General features: G+C 41.1%; 1 protein-coding gene across 1 annotated transcript in view; it reads left to right on the top strand.

The window, feature by feature from the left end:
- The window catches only part of LOC146758286 (cytosolic carboxypeptidase 4-like), an 80,065-nt gene that overhangs the window by 40,430 nt on the left and 23,867 nt on the right, over window positions 1-15,768 (top strand). The window contains exon 4 of the mRNA XM_085517303.1: window positions 1,606-1,782. Within this exon, the coding sequence (XP_085373429.1) occupies window positions 1,606-1,782 (177 nt within the window). The remainder of the gene's footprint in view (window positions 1-1,605; window positions 1,783-15,768) is intronic.

Genomic DNA, 15,768 nt, shown 5'->3' with positions numbered 1-15,768 from the left:
TTTAAAGATTCCTCTGTTCGGTATTCTCCCAGGAAAAGGAATGCTGTAGTTCTTAATAGCACACTGTAGATCTTGACTTAAGAGTTAGGCTCATGCTGGTCTCAGGTTTGAAATGTAATCTCTCACTTTGTTCCAGTTATCTGTTCACAAGGTTTTTTTCTGCTGATGAATGGACCTTATAGATCTTTATGTCTGTACCTTACAGAACTGGTAGGGTCCATTCATAGCTATAGATTGGATATGCTGAAAATAACATTTACTTTCTTATTACAGAGGTATGTATGATTATGATGTTTGCAGTGGATATTGCAGAACAGTTTAGGCCAAAGATTTTATCTTCTGCGTCAGTCATCCTTTAAGAGAAGACCAGCTATTAAATGTTATTTTCTCAATTTTGATGAAACCAAGCAGTCCTGTACAGAACTGTGATGTAAAGCTCAACAGAGTGGAACTAGAATTGCTTAGAATCAATCAGTTTCACTGATTGTTATTGGAAAGTGAAATTAGCTGGTTGGCTTTCACTGCCCAAACTGAATGAAATTTGAGGGTCAATGCCATTAGCAATGAGCAGAAACTCCTTCTGTATGATTCCATTCCATTCAGAAGTTTAAGAAAGCTGTCATCAAAGAAATAATGAACGTTCTTATTTTACAAGCTCTTCACTGGATGGTCTTTGGGCATGTACTGGGATGCAAGCACAAAGGTTTATATGCACATATGTGCTTTTGTATGTAAATGCCCAATTTCTACACCAAGTACACCTAGTGTTAAGGTATCTAGTATATACTTTTACAGTTAGCATGAAGAAGTGTTGCATCCACACTGATAGAAATATTTGATAGCGCTGTGTATTAGCAGTGTTTATAGGCTGCTGTTGAGAAAAATGATTTCTAGAATAAGAAAATCACTCAGAGCTAAGAGGTAATTTTACTGAATTTTCATATTTACTCTTTATTGCCGCTTTCTATACAGAGTGCATTCAATGTACCATTTGATCCCAGATGAGAATAGTTTGGTTTATTTCACAATGCAAGATAGTTAAATGCTAAGCTCTATTTTCCTATAATTATCTGTGACCTTCAGTGGGATTATGCATTCCCCTTCTTTGCTGTGTGCTGTGTTCAAACAAAATTCCTCCTATAGCTGAATCCCTTGTCAAATTGTGAGGAGGAGCTGGAAAGGAAAGAATGGAAACATTGTGTGCTGAGCTATGACTGCAGCCCTCTAGGCAGAACAGGAAAATGTAGTTAATGTTGAAGCAGCTTAAAAAATAAAGCTTCATAAGTGACTTCAGCAGTCCAAAACTATAGGATGTGCAAAGACATCATTTTAGATGGGATGTACCAAATGTACTTACAGCATTTTTGTCTGTGACTGGGGACAAAAAAACAAACAAGCACAACAAAACATTAGAATATGAAGATTTCACTTGGGATGAAGATGAGACCAGTTTGGCACTAACTGGAACTATCACAGTGACAGTTTCTACAGGTAGCTTTGGTGATACGCGCTTTAAACAGCATAGGCCTCTTGTAGATGTATTTGTGATATAAATGCATGTACATCTGTTTGATTCATTTTCTCATTGCTGATACTTTCTTATAGACTCTTCCTAAAATCCTGGACAAAGTGGCCCCTGCATTTGTCATGAACAGCTGCAGCTTCCTTGTAGAAAAGTCCCGCGAGTCAACAGCCCGGGTGGTGGTATGGCAAGAAATGGGTGTGCTGAGGAGCTACACCATGGAGAGCACGTACTGCGGCTGCAGCCATGGTCTCTACAAAGTAAGTACCTCTTCCAAAGAACTACATGGCACACTCCTTCTAATGTGTGTCTAATGAGCTTGGGAGAATAGAGAGTGCTGTTTTTATGCTGTTTGGTATTGCCAGCTTCCTTCTATAATATAAGTGTAGCCATTCTACTGAGTTTCTTCTCAGTTAAATCCTTCCACGATCCTTCACTTTTAATCTTCCATGCCAGGGAAGTAGGTTCCTTGCTACGAGGTTTCATTTGACAGTGAAATAAAAAGAAATTCCAGTCTAATGCCAAAAATATTGAGCTGAATGAAGGAGTGTTTTTGAGATGATACAGACTGTGTCTTTATAATGGTATTCACAGTAGATCTGAGGTAATTAACATGAATATTAGGAGTCGTACACTTCCTGTTGCAGTCTATCTGGGCATTTGCTTGGCTAAACTTAAGAGCCTGCACTGAGAATTCTGCACTTGGAGTTTGTTACTGACAGCCAAAGGTAGCTCATTTATGAGCTGAAGCCACAGCTTTAACTGTGAACTAAATGGAGCTAAATTTCTTACCAAATGATGTTCCAGATACTGTGGGAAGGGCTGTACTTGTGCTGAGTGCATCAGAGACAGGAGCCTCTTGGCACTTTTTAAGTACATGGTTTGAGCTCTGGTAATTGTATTTAGCTGTACATAATTCTCCACTTGCTCAGTTGGTGAATTCTTTTTGTTCCTTTCCCAAACCTGTTGCTTTCCATGGAAGGGATTCTGTGCTCCACCTTATTTCTCCCACTAGGGAGCAATCCTTATCTATACAGCATTAATATGTGGTTAAGGATCCGAAAAGACCCTTAAGGAAAAAGCCATTGTTACAAATAACAATTAATAAGACGTTCAAATTATTCTTTGCAAGTTCTATGTTAATCCTTTTACATTCCATAGAATGTGGCTAGCAAGTACTCAGCTACTGTTTTAACAGTGCTCTACTATACTCACATCATTTCTTAGATAGAAAAGGCAGAAGAAATATCTGAAGATGGTTTAAAGAAAGAGAATATAACTGCCCTGAGCATTACACCTAGTGCTCCCTACTCTGAGAAGTGCTGATGGGGTGCAATAGGTACCACAGGTTGTGGTGGGGTTTTAAATTTCCTTCAGACAGTGGGGAGAAATTCTACCTTGACTAATGTCAGTGGCAAAACTCCTAGTGATCTCCATGGAGAATTTAACTCATTTCCTAGATAATCTGAGTAACATCTAAAAGCAGTTGGACATCAGGTTATGTCAGTGTCTAATGATTTGTTCTCTACTTCCTTCAGTATTTTCAACCCAAGTTTGCATAAGTTGTGCCAGCAGATCTAAAATGTTTTATGCAACGTTCTCCCAAGTGCACCACCACTCAGTAAGCTGGTGGTCAGGCTTCTAATGGTGTTGGTAGCAGTTCTGGATCCTGATCTTTGACTTTCTTCCTTCTTGAAAATGGTGAAAATAATGGTGAATGTAGCTGCTTTGCTGACTGTAAACTGAGATACAAACTTCTTGTGCTTGAAGTTGCACATATCTGATAGGGAGTTTGCAAAAGATTTAGGAAAAAACAGAGGAAGGCTTTGTAGAGACTGTAAGAAGCTTAAATATTAAATACACAGGGCTGTCAGGTAAGCCCCCTCTCACCACAGAGCAATGTTGTAGGAGGGCTGAGGTAACCTGTCTGATAGAGAGGCCCAGAAAAGAAGTTCCTAAAGTTTTTCGATTGCACGGTGTGTGGCATATCATGTATAGAAATGTGACTTTCATTTCTAAAGCAGTTTAGTGAGTGAAAAATAAGGCATGAATTTGTTACTAGTGATATGTAAATGAGAAACAGTTGTGACCCCAGCCTCGATTAAAAGTCATTTGATTTCAAATGGGTATGGGGGGAGGGCAGAAATGAGAGCAAAAGAAAAGATGACTTGTCTCTGTTGAATCTCCCTGTCTGTGTGATCAATGGAAATGCAATAAGCCATCTACCCTTAAGGAAGAGAAACATAAAACTAAAGAAACTATTGATCTTATCTAAGGTTTTATTCAACATAAAGAAGAAGAAAAGAAGGGGAAAAAAAATCCAGACTCTCTTTGATTTTGTCTGGATTGTCCAATTGAGTCTTAGAACAGCAGTGTCTCCATTTGAAAGCTGCCTAAAACAAAGCAGTCCATTTCAACAAGGAATTCTCCTTCCTACTTCTACCAGTTTACAATCTCACAATCAAAAAGTAATCAGAAACTGCCTATCATTTCTCTCCCAGTGTGAATGCAGTCTGTATTAACTCCCTCACTGGACCTATTGCCCTCCAGGTTTGTATTACTGTCCTCCTTTTGCAGGATTTTGTTGAGCCATCTTGTCTTATTTGGTTTGCAGAATACTGAATATAAGGCTGTGCCATAGAAAGCTCTATTCAGTACAATCGGGAGCAAATATTGGCCCAAAAGAATCAAATCTGCACTGACGCATATGGATATTCTCCTAAGTTTCTTCAGTGTGATTCATTTTTAAACTGGCATAGCTCTTTGTTTTACCATATCCTATTGTACTACACTTTATTCTTCTTGATTCTTGGCTGACTAGTTAAGACGCCTGTAGTAACGTACTGCACTGGGATGTTCAGATTACTAACTGTATTCACCATCCTACGAGTTTGATGTATTTTGAGCCATGTGTGCATTTGCGTTCCAAAACAGATATAGTAGAAACATGGCAAATCTCAAAACTCAGCTCCGTGCTTTCTCAGTACATGTGGTGTTGGAAAGGCATTTTCCTTGACATGTTGTGCCTGGTAGAGGAGATGAAGTACTGATGTAAATAGACTTCAGCTTCTTGCTTCAAAGGGATACATGCAACAAGGAGTAACAAATGAGTTTTTAAATTATTCCAGATATTTTGACAGTACCCTTTGAAGGAGATTTTACTGGTGACGTGGATCCCTTTTTGAAGAAAGTCTTTGGGAGAGTCAAGAGAAAAAATTAATTCTGTCCAGTCTAATGCTTCTGAATGAGGGGAATTGAATGCCCCAACTTTTATTATCCGACTTGATGAGAGGGAAAAGCCATCCATTTGCAGAGATGATGGAATCAGGGAGAGCAGCACCGAGCAGAGTGGCCATACGTTCATAAGAAATTGTTGATAGTTGTTCAAAACACCTTTGAAAGGAGGATTTGGGGAATTTCAGGAACGCTCTTCCATAGAACCCATCTTCATGTTGGAAAAGTTTTTCTTCTTTTGAGTCCAACTACTCAATTCACTGAACTGGTAAAGCAAGCTAGAGGTGAGGAAAAACTGATGTTGTTTTGTTGGTTGGTTGGTTGGTTTGATTTGATTTTGCTTGCATTCTCTCCAGTCATTTACAGTAGGAGAAATTAGAGGTAAAATTGTGCCTGATGTAACGGCAGCAATTGGCAGGTGGAGCCTGGCCAGAGTAACTGTCAAAAGTCATGGCCTGTCTAACAATTAGAAGCCCCCATCTCTACAAAACTCACCCCAGATAAATTGTGAGAGTGAATGTCCCTGAAGGTTCTGTGAGCCATCTTCGTGTGAGCGAGGATGTGACATTAGTCATGTAACGTGTGTTCCACAAATCATGTGCCATCTTGCTGAAGTCTGTCTCGTTCTGTTTAGAAGGTTAATAAATTGCATCTTTTTGTTTTTCCTATGCTATACTGGCATAAAACCAAGATAACTTTCTTGTTAGATAAGAGCCAATAGTTTGTATTTCGGAGATGGAAGTACTTAAATGCTGAGGGATAAAAGGACGGAGCTGCTGATAAACGGGTAGCAGAACTGGATGAAAAGCTCTGCATCCTGGCCCCTTATACAGTAACTGCAGAGATGAGAGTCTAATAAATGGGAAGAGCTGCCATTATCCATCCCCTGTAACCTGGCTAGCATTTACTGAATTATTTTATACAAGTAATGAACCAGTGAATTGCCGTGAAAGTGTGGCAGAAATAAAGCAGTATGCCAAGATGAAAGCCTTTCCTCTTGCTACTCTTTCAGAGGTGGACTGCTCTGGTTTGACCCATTTCTGTCCAAAATAATCAAATTGTTACTAATACATCATTTGTCCCTGAAATTGCAGTTCTGTTTCTTTATAGTTATCTATAGGCAATGAAAGATTTTCTTTATCTTCCTTATTATTGCGTATCACATATTATATTTCTGTGGAATTTTTATGTATGCCTTATTCATAAGCAGTTTATTACAGTCGATAGTCAGAAATTGGGTTGTTTTGAGGGAGTTTGCAGTCTCATAACGTTGTCTTACTGGCATACAGAAGCAATGATATTCTTGTATATCATTCTTGTAATTGGATGCCTAGTGCACAAACTTGCAAATAATTTTAATTTGGACTCATGCCAGTATTCAGGCACCAACAGAAATGGTTGCAGCAATGTTCTTGCCACAGAGCGTATTTGATAAGTACTTGCAGAAGGGAAATGAAAAGAGATGGAGTTTATTCTGGGCTTTCTGATGAGCATTCCAGTAAATTGTTTACATCATCTTTGAAATCTGAGGCTTTTCCTATTTCTGGTTTCCATTGTCTCCCACGTTTTACACTTTTCCTAAGTATGAGTAAGTTTCACAAGCATCCAGAAGTTTCTATCCAAAAAATCATCTCTAAAACGTGCATCTAGTGAACCCTCTGAGGCCTGGGCACGTCATTCAAAAGCAGATGCTAAGAAATATAGAAGAATGTTTTTTTGTTTTTTTTTTTCTAAATAGTTCTGCTTCCAGTTCTGGTCCAAAGTGATTCAAATTGGAAGCAGCTGTAATTGTAAGAGAAGTATAAGAGAAAAACAAATAGTTATCTTGTAGTAATCTAAGGAGTGAAGGATTAAATTAAGGTTTTCTGCTCATTGTGTTTTCTTTAGTTGTTGCCCATTGCAAATGTTTGCATCCTGTTTTCCGTATTTTCATGCTCCTTTTGTGCCCACCAATCCTTTTCAGTAAATTGTGATTCAGTTTTCAAGATATTCTAATGGTACCTTTTAGTCTTGACGATTTCACTTAATGCAACGATATAAAGGTTAATGGCATTTAGGAAATGAGCAAAGGCACATGGGAAAGAGCAAACCAACCAGGAGACGGTGAGCATTCATCTTCCTTGGATGGCCAGAGCAACATAATGATTAGTCTGCAAGCACAGCACCAGGGCTTGTGGCTTGCAGCCACAAACCTGTATTTTCTGGTCCTCTTAGGCTGGATTGAGTCAGATGAGCAGTCTTGGATGAGAACTCTCCACGGACTTGGCAGAAAAAATGAGTGTTATATCCTAACTCGGATTTTGTTGATATAAACAAAAGGAGAAATGTATATGGCCTTGAACTACAGAGAAATGAAAAATCAGCTGACTTCTCAGCCTTTTGGAACCAATTTCAAAGCTGATCAAATAGGATCTCGACTTCTCCAACTCCTAAATAAACAGAGTAGCACAATCTGAGCCCTTTGGAAGTAATAGCATCTTAAATCAGTTCCTTTGTCTCTGTTGTTGATAGATTATCGAGGGCTGTCTGTCAGTGTAACTGGAGAACAGGTTCCCTCCCTTGTTGTGGTTTGTAATTGCTTTGTGTTTTGTTGTTAGTGGTGTTTTTTAGGTTTTGTTTTTTTTTTTTTCTTCAGCACAACAGAAAGTAATGATGGGATGAGGTCATTGTAGATCTGACTTTGCAGAGTTGGAAGCATCTAGTTCTGTGGAGGTACACTAGACATGGATGTATTTGGAACAGCAAAGCAGAGCCATCATGTGCTCCCCTCTTTCTCTCAACTCTTTTCCACTACTGTATATAATCGATCAGTTGCTGTAGCTCTGATGTTTACCACTTCTGTTTGGGGCTTAGTCTTAAAGGGCTTGTTCCAACAAATCCCTGCGTTTCTTTCCTTTTACTTGCAAATGATGTGAGCATCTCCTAGTTAGCAGCTGGTTTATTTGTTAAACCAAGGAACACAGCAGATTCTGTGGGACCCAGAAAAGGAAAACAGATGTTACCTTGATTCTGTACATTTCTGAATGCTGATATTTCTCTTTTTTCCCCTTCCAATATACCATAAACAGCTGATACCTGTTTTGTTTGTTTGTTTTCTCCCTCAACTACTTCTAAACCTTTCTAGATGCTTGGTTGCAGCCCAGTCTTCCCATACTCTTGGGAAGAAAGGTGGTAGTAGGTACAGATTGGAAAGAGTTATCGAGCTGCTTCCCTAGAAGCTTTTTTTTTTATTTCCCTAGGAAATAAAAAGCCAGACTACATGGAATCAGAAATGCAAGTATTCAGTCATACCCATTTTCTGGGAGTTGTGGATGGGATTAGATCGAAGATTCCCAGGTGCTGACATTGCAAACCCAGACAACTTAGATGTTAGAATCAAAAAATTCATTTGCAATTAATTAATTTATGGTTGCATGGAAAAGATGCTGCACTTTGGATGAAATGTTACTCTTTCTGAAGCCCACTGAACAGTTCTGAACGGTGCAGCCTTGAATATAAGTGGGATTTAAGTCTGCTAATGAAAAGAACTCTTGGGAAGGATGTGAGACAGAAAAGCAAAATTCCTAATGAAAACTAGCTGTAGTATTCTGGCAGTGTCTCTTTAAAAGTCTAAATATCATTGCACATCATCCTTTCAAGTTTTCAGTGGAATTACAGCAGCTAGGTTTTTGATTTCTGATGTCTCTCTTGCTTGTTAATCTGGTCCCATGTGGATTTATTGTACAAATCTATTTGGCAGCTGAAAATTGCCCTTTGATGAAGCTCATAGTCTAATCATGAACTCCTCAGGCATGGCAAATAAGAATGGGAGGTTGCAAAAGCACAGGCTAGAGGAGCCACGTTTGTCTTTTACTCTGCATGGATTTTAGAAGCATCTAAATTTCAAAGTCTTTTATACACAGGATTTTCTGCGAAGATTGATTTTTACCCCTCTTAGCATCATAACATTTGCCATGCTGGATCAGACCATTGGTCCATATGATCAGGTATCCTGTCTCATACAGTGTTTGGTTCCTCGTGGCTCCTAAGAGAACAAAACCAGGCTGTAGTGCAACTGATTCAATTACACTAAGACATGGAAAAGAAGAAATAATCCTACCGGCCCACCTGACCTGCCTCCTTTCTGCTTCATATGCTGCAGCATGAGGCCTGATTATTTCGAGGGTGTGGTAATGATAATGAGCAACTTTCTCTGTTGATAATTATGGCACTTTTCTGTCCCCTTTCGTAATATTTTCCCACACGGGATTTCCTGCAGCAGTGAACTCCACTAGTTCATACTAGTGATATTAGTGGTATTGGATATGCTGTCCAATATTGAATGTAAACTATATATTGAAATTTAATCTCACTTCCTCCTCCATTCTGTCCCTCCACTGATTTCTGCACTGTACTTCTCACAGCTGCTGTAGCTCCCAGGTTCTTTAATCTGCTGTTCTCTGCCACATCCACTGTTGTCTTTATTCATGGATGATCCAATCGTAGGTCCCTTGGTCTTGTCAAAAAGAAATCAAACTAACTCTATTCATTCTTGCCAACTTTGAAATCTGTAGGTGCATCCTTTCTTCTTCTTTTTTTTTCTCATCCAGTTCTTGTCTCTTTGGTCTTTCCTTTTTTATGTTCCCAATTGAGATTTATATTTTTTTTTCATATGTGCTAAGCTCCTGTACTGATAGCATTGTCTTTCCTCTTTCCCTTCTTCCACAACACTTATTTCAGCTTATGGTCCCAGAAAGAACCATCAGCTCTTCTGGTTTTGACCTCCTATACTACATAGGCAGCTTTGTACCAAACCCTCGTGTTTGTGTAAGATTTTTCATAGAAGAAAGAATTCAGACTGGATTTGAGAGCATCACATGATTGGAAATCCATCTGGTCCCCTGATATTTTGTTCCAGGGATCAGAAAGTGCTAAATATTATTTCCTTGTACGAATTTGAATTCGTCTGCCTGCTATTTTCAGATGTACTCTAGTTTTTTCTCTGTTGGTTTAAAGAGAGATTTAGTAACTTGCAGGTTCTTCTCTTAAAAATACTTACAATGCAACCAAGTTACCTTTCTGTTTTGATAATTAATTAAAACAGGCTGAATTCTATAATAGTTTGTATGAGAATGTGCAGGTAAGTACCTCTGAATTAGCTAAAGGAGCAAGTGGAAAGTCCTGTGCTAAACCACATTAAGCCACATGTCAACACTCTGAAGCAGAATTAAGGTGGCCTTAATTAAATTTGGCTTAACTCATTTCCAAAGTAAATTAAACCAAACTGAATTGCAAACACTTTAATTCTGAATAACGGAGGAGAAATATGTGTTTCTGAATGTGATAAACTTACAGATGAAAGAGGTTGCTTGTGCTGGGTAATCTATGAGGCAGAGAAGGCAATATGTTTAGACATGATATTTCTGGAGCTTCATGGCTTATCTTTAGGTAAGAGGCTCTGTTGTATACCACATATGGATGACAAAGAGAAACCTGCTATATTCTAATTTTTGTCCAAGGAAGAAATTTTTGATGCATGTGATGCCAGATGGTGGCTATCTGCAAGTGAAGATGCATGGTCAGAAAAGAGAAATTACAGCACACAGCCTATGGAAATGCAGACATTAGGGACAATTAAAAAGTGATTCACATACATACTATAAGTGGGGACAGATGAGAGGTGAACGAGCTGAAGACAGTAGAGATCAAAGAAGTTGTTGGCTACTCATAGTTGTGAGAGAAGGAGAATTTGGAGACATCCAAGTGCTGATGTTTTGCAGTATTTCTTTTACTCTCAGACATTCAAGACAGGCAGCTTCTGGAGTATAGAATATTAATCTTTGATGAATAGCTGCTGAAGTGAGACAAGGAATCGTTAAAATATTTTCAACCAAGTAATTATCATAAGCGAGTTCCACTTAGAAAAATGGACAAAGGAATAAACAAGTGTAAGTGTGATTTGGTGTCACACTTTCTTCTTAAAGCAAACAAATATGATACCAAGAGGAGCTTAGATGATGCATGTGGAAATGAGTGCAGTTGTGTGTCATGGGATACGTACGGTTCTTGGTGAAAAGGAAAGATGTATTATTGTTATTATCTAACAACTTTTTAGAGCTGAAATTGAGAGAAGGAAGAAAAGATGGAAAGGTAATGGTTGTGTAAATGATGGATAAACCGAACTGCTTTCCAGTGGTCATAGAGGAGAGTGGTCATAGAGACTTCTGTCTAGGTGTTATGTACCTGAGATTTTGTGTAGGCAGCAGTAAATTCTATTACAGATTCCGAACATTACAGATGATTATTTTCTAGTACAAAAGATGTTGTATCCAATATAGCTCTATTCTGGACCACAATATGATAGGAAAGGGTGAAATAATCTTCGGTGTGAGAGTTGGTGGTTACCTAGACACCAGTGATCATGACCCAATTACGTTTAATAAGGGCAGAGCGCATCATTTCTATTAACATGTGTTCATGTATGTTTTTCCCTTAATATGGTGTCACGGGTTACTTAGATTTACCTATGCCCGTGACAGGGGAAGCCACCCCACGCCCCCCCCCCCGGGGCCTGGAAAGGAGGGGGAAAAGGGGAGTGGGATAAAACAGCGACAATCTAAGGAGGAAAAACTTATTTTACTAAATATGATATCGAAATACAAGATAACACAATATAATATAATTAAGGCTAACAAAATCGAACGAAACAGAGAGAGAGAGTCTCCGAAAACCGAGAGGCCTACTGTGAACTCTAGGCGACACGACTGGAACGCTTCCCATTCTCCGAGAAGTTCGAGAGAAGAAGGAGGGCACTCCAGCCTGGGAACGAGATTATATAGAGTCCTGGTCCCGTGACTTATTGTTAATCCTGTTGTTCTCTGGGATATGTAGTCTTCTTCTGTGGACTGCACATTCAACAGAAGTATCCATACTTGACATGATGTTATGATGTGGAATACTGATAGCAAAATTACAAAATTACAAAACCATGACATTCCACCCCTTATTCTACATTATTACATCATGGTTAATATATACATATATATACATATATATACACATATGTAATATTGTGATAGCTAAATAGTAGAATTGCATGTAACATAACTAAATGTACAACTATAATAACTAAAATATACTACACATGCAAACATATATATATATAGATACATAAAATTATTGACTGCACTCCCCCAGCATCAAATTCCCTTGTGGCACACATTGAACATCCCCATCCTTCTGCATTACCCACCAAGTGCACCCAGGTCCCTGGGCAAAGACAGTTCCACGGATAGGTTTGCCCTTTCCAGAAGCTGGAAGGACCCAAACAGCTTTTCCCAACATGTTCTTTACATGCATAACAGGGACCTTATCTCCTTCTACAGTGTGTAGGGGGCTAGATTGACTAGGACCATCACGATTGACAGATCCTCTAGTATTGACCAGCCAAGTGGCTTCTGCCAGATTCTTCTCCCAGTGCTTAAATGTTCCACCACCCATTGCTTTCAACATAGTTTTCAACAACCCATTATATCGTTCAATTTTACCAGAAGCTGGTGCATGGTAGGGAATATGATAAATCCACTCAATGCCATGATCTTTGGCCCAAGTATTTATAAGAGAATTTTTGAAATGTGTCCCATTATCAGATTCAATTCTTTCTGGGGTGCCATGTCGCCACAGGACTTGTTTCTCAAGACCTAATATGGTGTTTCGAGCAGTTGCATGGGGTACTGCGTATGTTTCGAGCCACCCAGTGGTTGCCTCTACCATAGTGAGTACATAACACTTACCACTGCGAGATCGTGGCAAGGTGATATAATCAACCTGCCACGCCTCCCCATATTTATACTTTTGCCATCGCCCTTCCTCCCAGAGAGGTTTCATCCTTCTGGCTTGTTTAATTATGGCACATGTTTCACAATCATGAATAACCTGCGCAATAGCGTCCATGGTTAAGTCCACCCCTCGGTCTCTGGCCCACTTATATGTTGCGTCTCTTCCTTGATGGCCTGAGGTCTCATGAGCCCATCGAGCTAGAAATAATTCGCCCTTATTCTGCCAATCCAAGTCGATTTGAGCCACCTCAATTCTAGCAGCTTTATCTACCTGATGGTTGTTTTGTTGTTCTTCAGTAGCCCGACTTTTGGGCACATGTGCATCCACATGACGCACCTTTACAACCATATTCTTTGTTCGGGAAGCAATGTCCTTCCATAGTTCAGCGGCCCAAACAGATTTTCCCCTCCGTTGCCAGTTATTTTGTTCCCACCGCTGTAACCACCCCCATAAGGCATTTGCCACCATCCATGAGTCGGTATAAAGATACAGCATTGGCCACCTCTCCCGTTCAGCAACATCTAAGGCCAGCTGGACAGCTTTTACCTCTGCAAACTGACTTGATTCTCCCTTACCTTCAGTGGCCTCTGCAACCTGTCGTGTGGGGCTCCACACAGCAGCTTTCCATTTGCGATGCTTCCCTACAATGCGACATGATCCGTCAGTGAATAGGGCATATTTCTTTTCATTTTCTGGTAATTCGTTGTATGGTGGGGCCTCTTTAGCACGTGATACCTCTTCTGCTGGTGATGTTCCAAACTTTTTATCTTCAGGCCAGTCCATGATTACCTCTAGGATTCCTGGACGATTGAGGTTTCCCATTCGCGCTCACTGTGTAATCAGCGTAATCCACTTGCTCCAGGTGACATCGGTAGCATGATGGGTGGAGGGAACTTGTCCTTTGAACATCCAGTTCAGCACTGGCAGTCGAGGTGCCAAAAGGAGCTGTGTTTCAGTCCCGACTACTTCGGAAGCAGCCCGAACCCCCTCATACGCGGCTAAGATCTCCTTCTCAGTTGGAGTGTAGCACTCTTCAGACCCCTTATATGATCGACTCCAGAATCCCAGGGGTCGGCCTCGGGTCTCTCCTGAGGCTCTTTGCCACAAACTCCAAGTGGGGCCTTTCTCTCCAGCAGCAGTGTAGAGGATGTTCTTTACATCCTGTCCAGTCCGTACTGGCCCCAGGGCTACAGCACGGGCTATCTCTTGTTTAATCTGTTCAAAAGCCTGCTGCTGCTCAGGGCCCCATGCAAAATCATTCTTCTTCCGCGTTACCTGATAAAGGGGGCTTACAATGAGGCTGTAGTTTGGAATGTGCATCCTCCAAAAGCCTACTGCACCCAGGAAAGATTGTGTCTCTTTCTTGCTAGTTGGTGGAGACATGGCAGTGATTTTGTCGATCACATCCGCTGGGATGTGACGACGTCCATCCTGCCACTTTATACCTAAGAACTGAATTTCCTGGGCAGGTCCTTTTACTTTGCTTCGCTTAATAGCAAAGCCAGCTTGTAGAAGAATCCGGATTATCTGCTCTCCTTTTGTGAAAACTTCTGCTGCTGTATCGCCCCACACAACAATGTCATCAATGTACTGCAGGTGTTCAGGAGCACCACCCTGTTCCAGTACAGTTTGGACCAACCCATGGCAAATGGTTGGGCTGTGTTTCCACCCCTGGGGCAAACGGTTCCAAGTATACTGAATGCCCCTCCAGGTGAAGGCAAACTGTGGCTTGCATTCTGCGGCCAAAGGAATAGAAAAGAAGGCATTGGCAATGTCAATGGTGGCATACCATTTGGCTGCTTTTGACTCCAGCTCGTACTGGAGTTCCAACATGTCCGGCACAGCAGCGCTCAATGGGGGTGTGACCTCATTCAGGCCACGGTAGTCTACTGTCAGCCTCCATTCTCCACTGGCTTTACGCACTGGCCATATGGGACTGTTAAAAGGTGAGTGAGTTTTACTGATCACTCCCTGATTCTCCAACTGGCGAATCAAATCATGAATGGGGAGCAAGGAATCCCTGTTGGTGCGATACTGCCGTCTGTGCACTGTCTTTGTAGCAACCGGTACCTGCTGCTCTTTTACTTGTAGCAGCCCCACAACAGACGGGTCCTCTGACAGGCCAGGCAAAACAGACAGCTGCTTAATGTTGTCCATGTCTACAGCAGCTATCCCAAAGGCCCATCGATACCCCTTAGGATCCTTGAAATGCCCCCTTCTGAGGTAATCAATACCCAGTATACATGGAGCCCCTGGGCCAGTCACAATAGGATGTTTTTGCCAGTCTTTGCCAGTGAGGCTTATTTCAGCCTCCAGCACAGTCAATTCTTGAGAGCCCCCAGTCACTCCAGAAATATGGATTGATTCTGTCCCTTCATGACTGGAGGGCATTAGGGTGCACTGTGCACCGGTATCCACCAGTGCCTTATACTCCTGTGGTTCTGATGTGCCAGGCCATCGAATCCACACAGTCCAATAAACTCTATTATCCCTTTCCCTCCCCTGACTGAGGGCAGGGCCCCTCTATTGGTTACCTGTGATGACTGGAGCAACTCCACTGGTGGTTGGTATGTCTAGCAGTTCTTTCACCCGTGCTCGTAGTGTAGAAGTAGGCTGATCATGCCACTTCCTCATGTCTTCTCCACGGTCACGTAGGTAGCGCCACATGGAAACACGCGGTGCAATCGTACTGTTGTTCTTTGCTCGAGCTGGGAAGCGTGTGCGTTTAACAGCTGAGACTTTTGATGATGCAGGTGGGGAGTAGGACTGGACTAGTTTGATCAGATCCTTCATTAGACCTGGTGGCCCGTACGAGGATTGACCTTCATCAGTTGTTTCTGATACTATTACAGGATCATTACAATTAGTTGATGGAAACAATTTCTTGCACATTTCATCTACTCGGTTTTCTAGCCGTGAGATGGCAGAAACTGCGGCATGCAGTTGGGGGAGCTGCTGATCGATGGTTTAAAGCATTATAATCAGCTCAACAACTCGGGGCCATCTGTCCACGAATCCTTTAGATCCTGATACCAATGACTGTGCAATTCTCTCTGGTACTGTACTTGTGATTTTCTGCCACATGTCAGGATCGGCCCTCACTCTCTCAGGGTCAAGTTCGCTTGGATCAGGGCTGTACAACATTTTCGCCATGGCCAATTCCCTCAGGCGCTGAATACCTTTTTGGACGGTAT

Source organism: Coturnix japonica, chromosome 16, assembly GCF_054131305.1.
Source record: "Coturnix japonica strain WE chromosome 16, WE-NBRP24, whole genome shotgun sequence".
NCBI lineage: Eukaryota > Metazoa > Chordata > Aves > Galliformes > Phasianidae > Coturnix > Coturnix japonica.
This window is presented reverse-complemented; position numbering and strand designations above follow the sequence as displayed.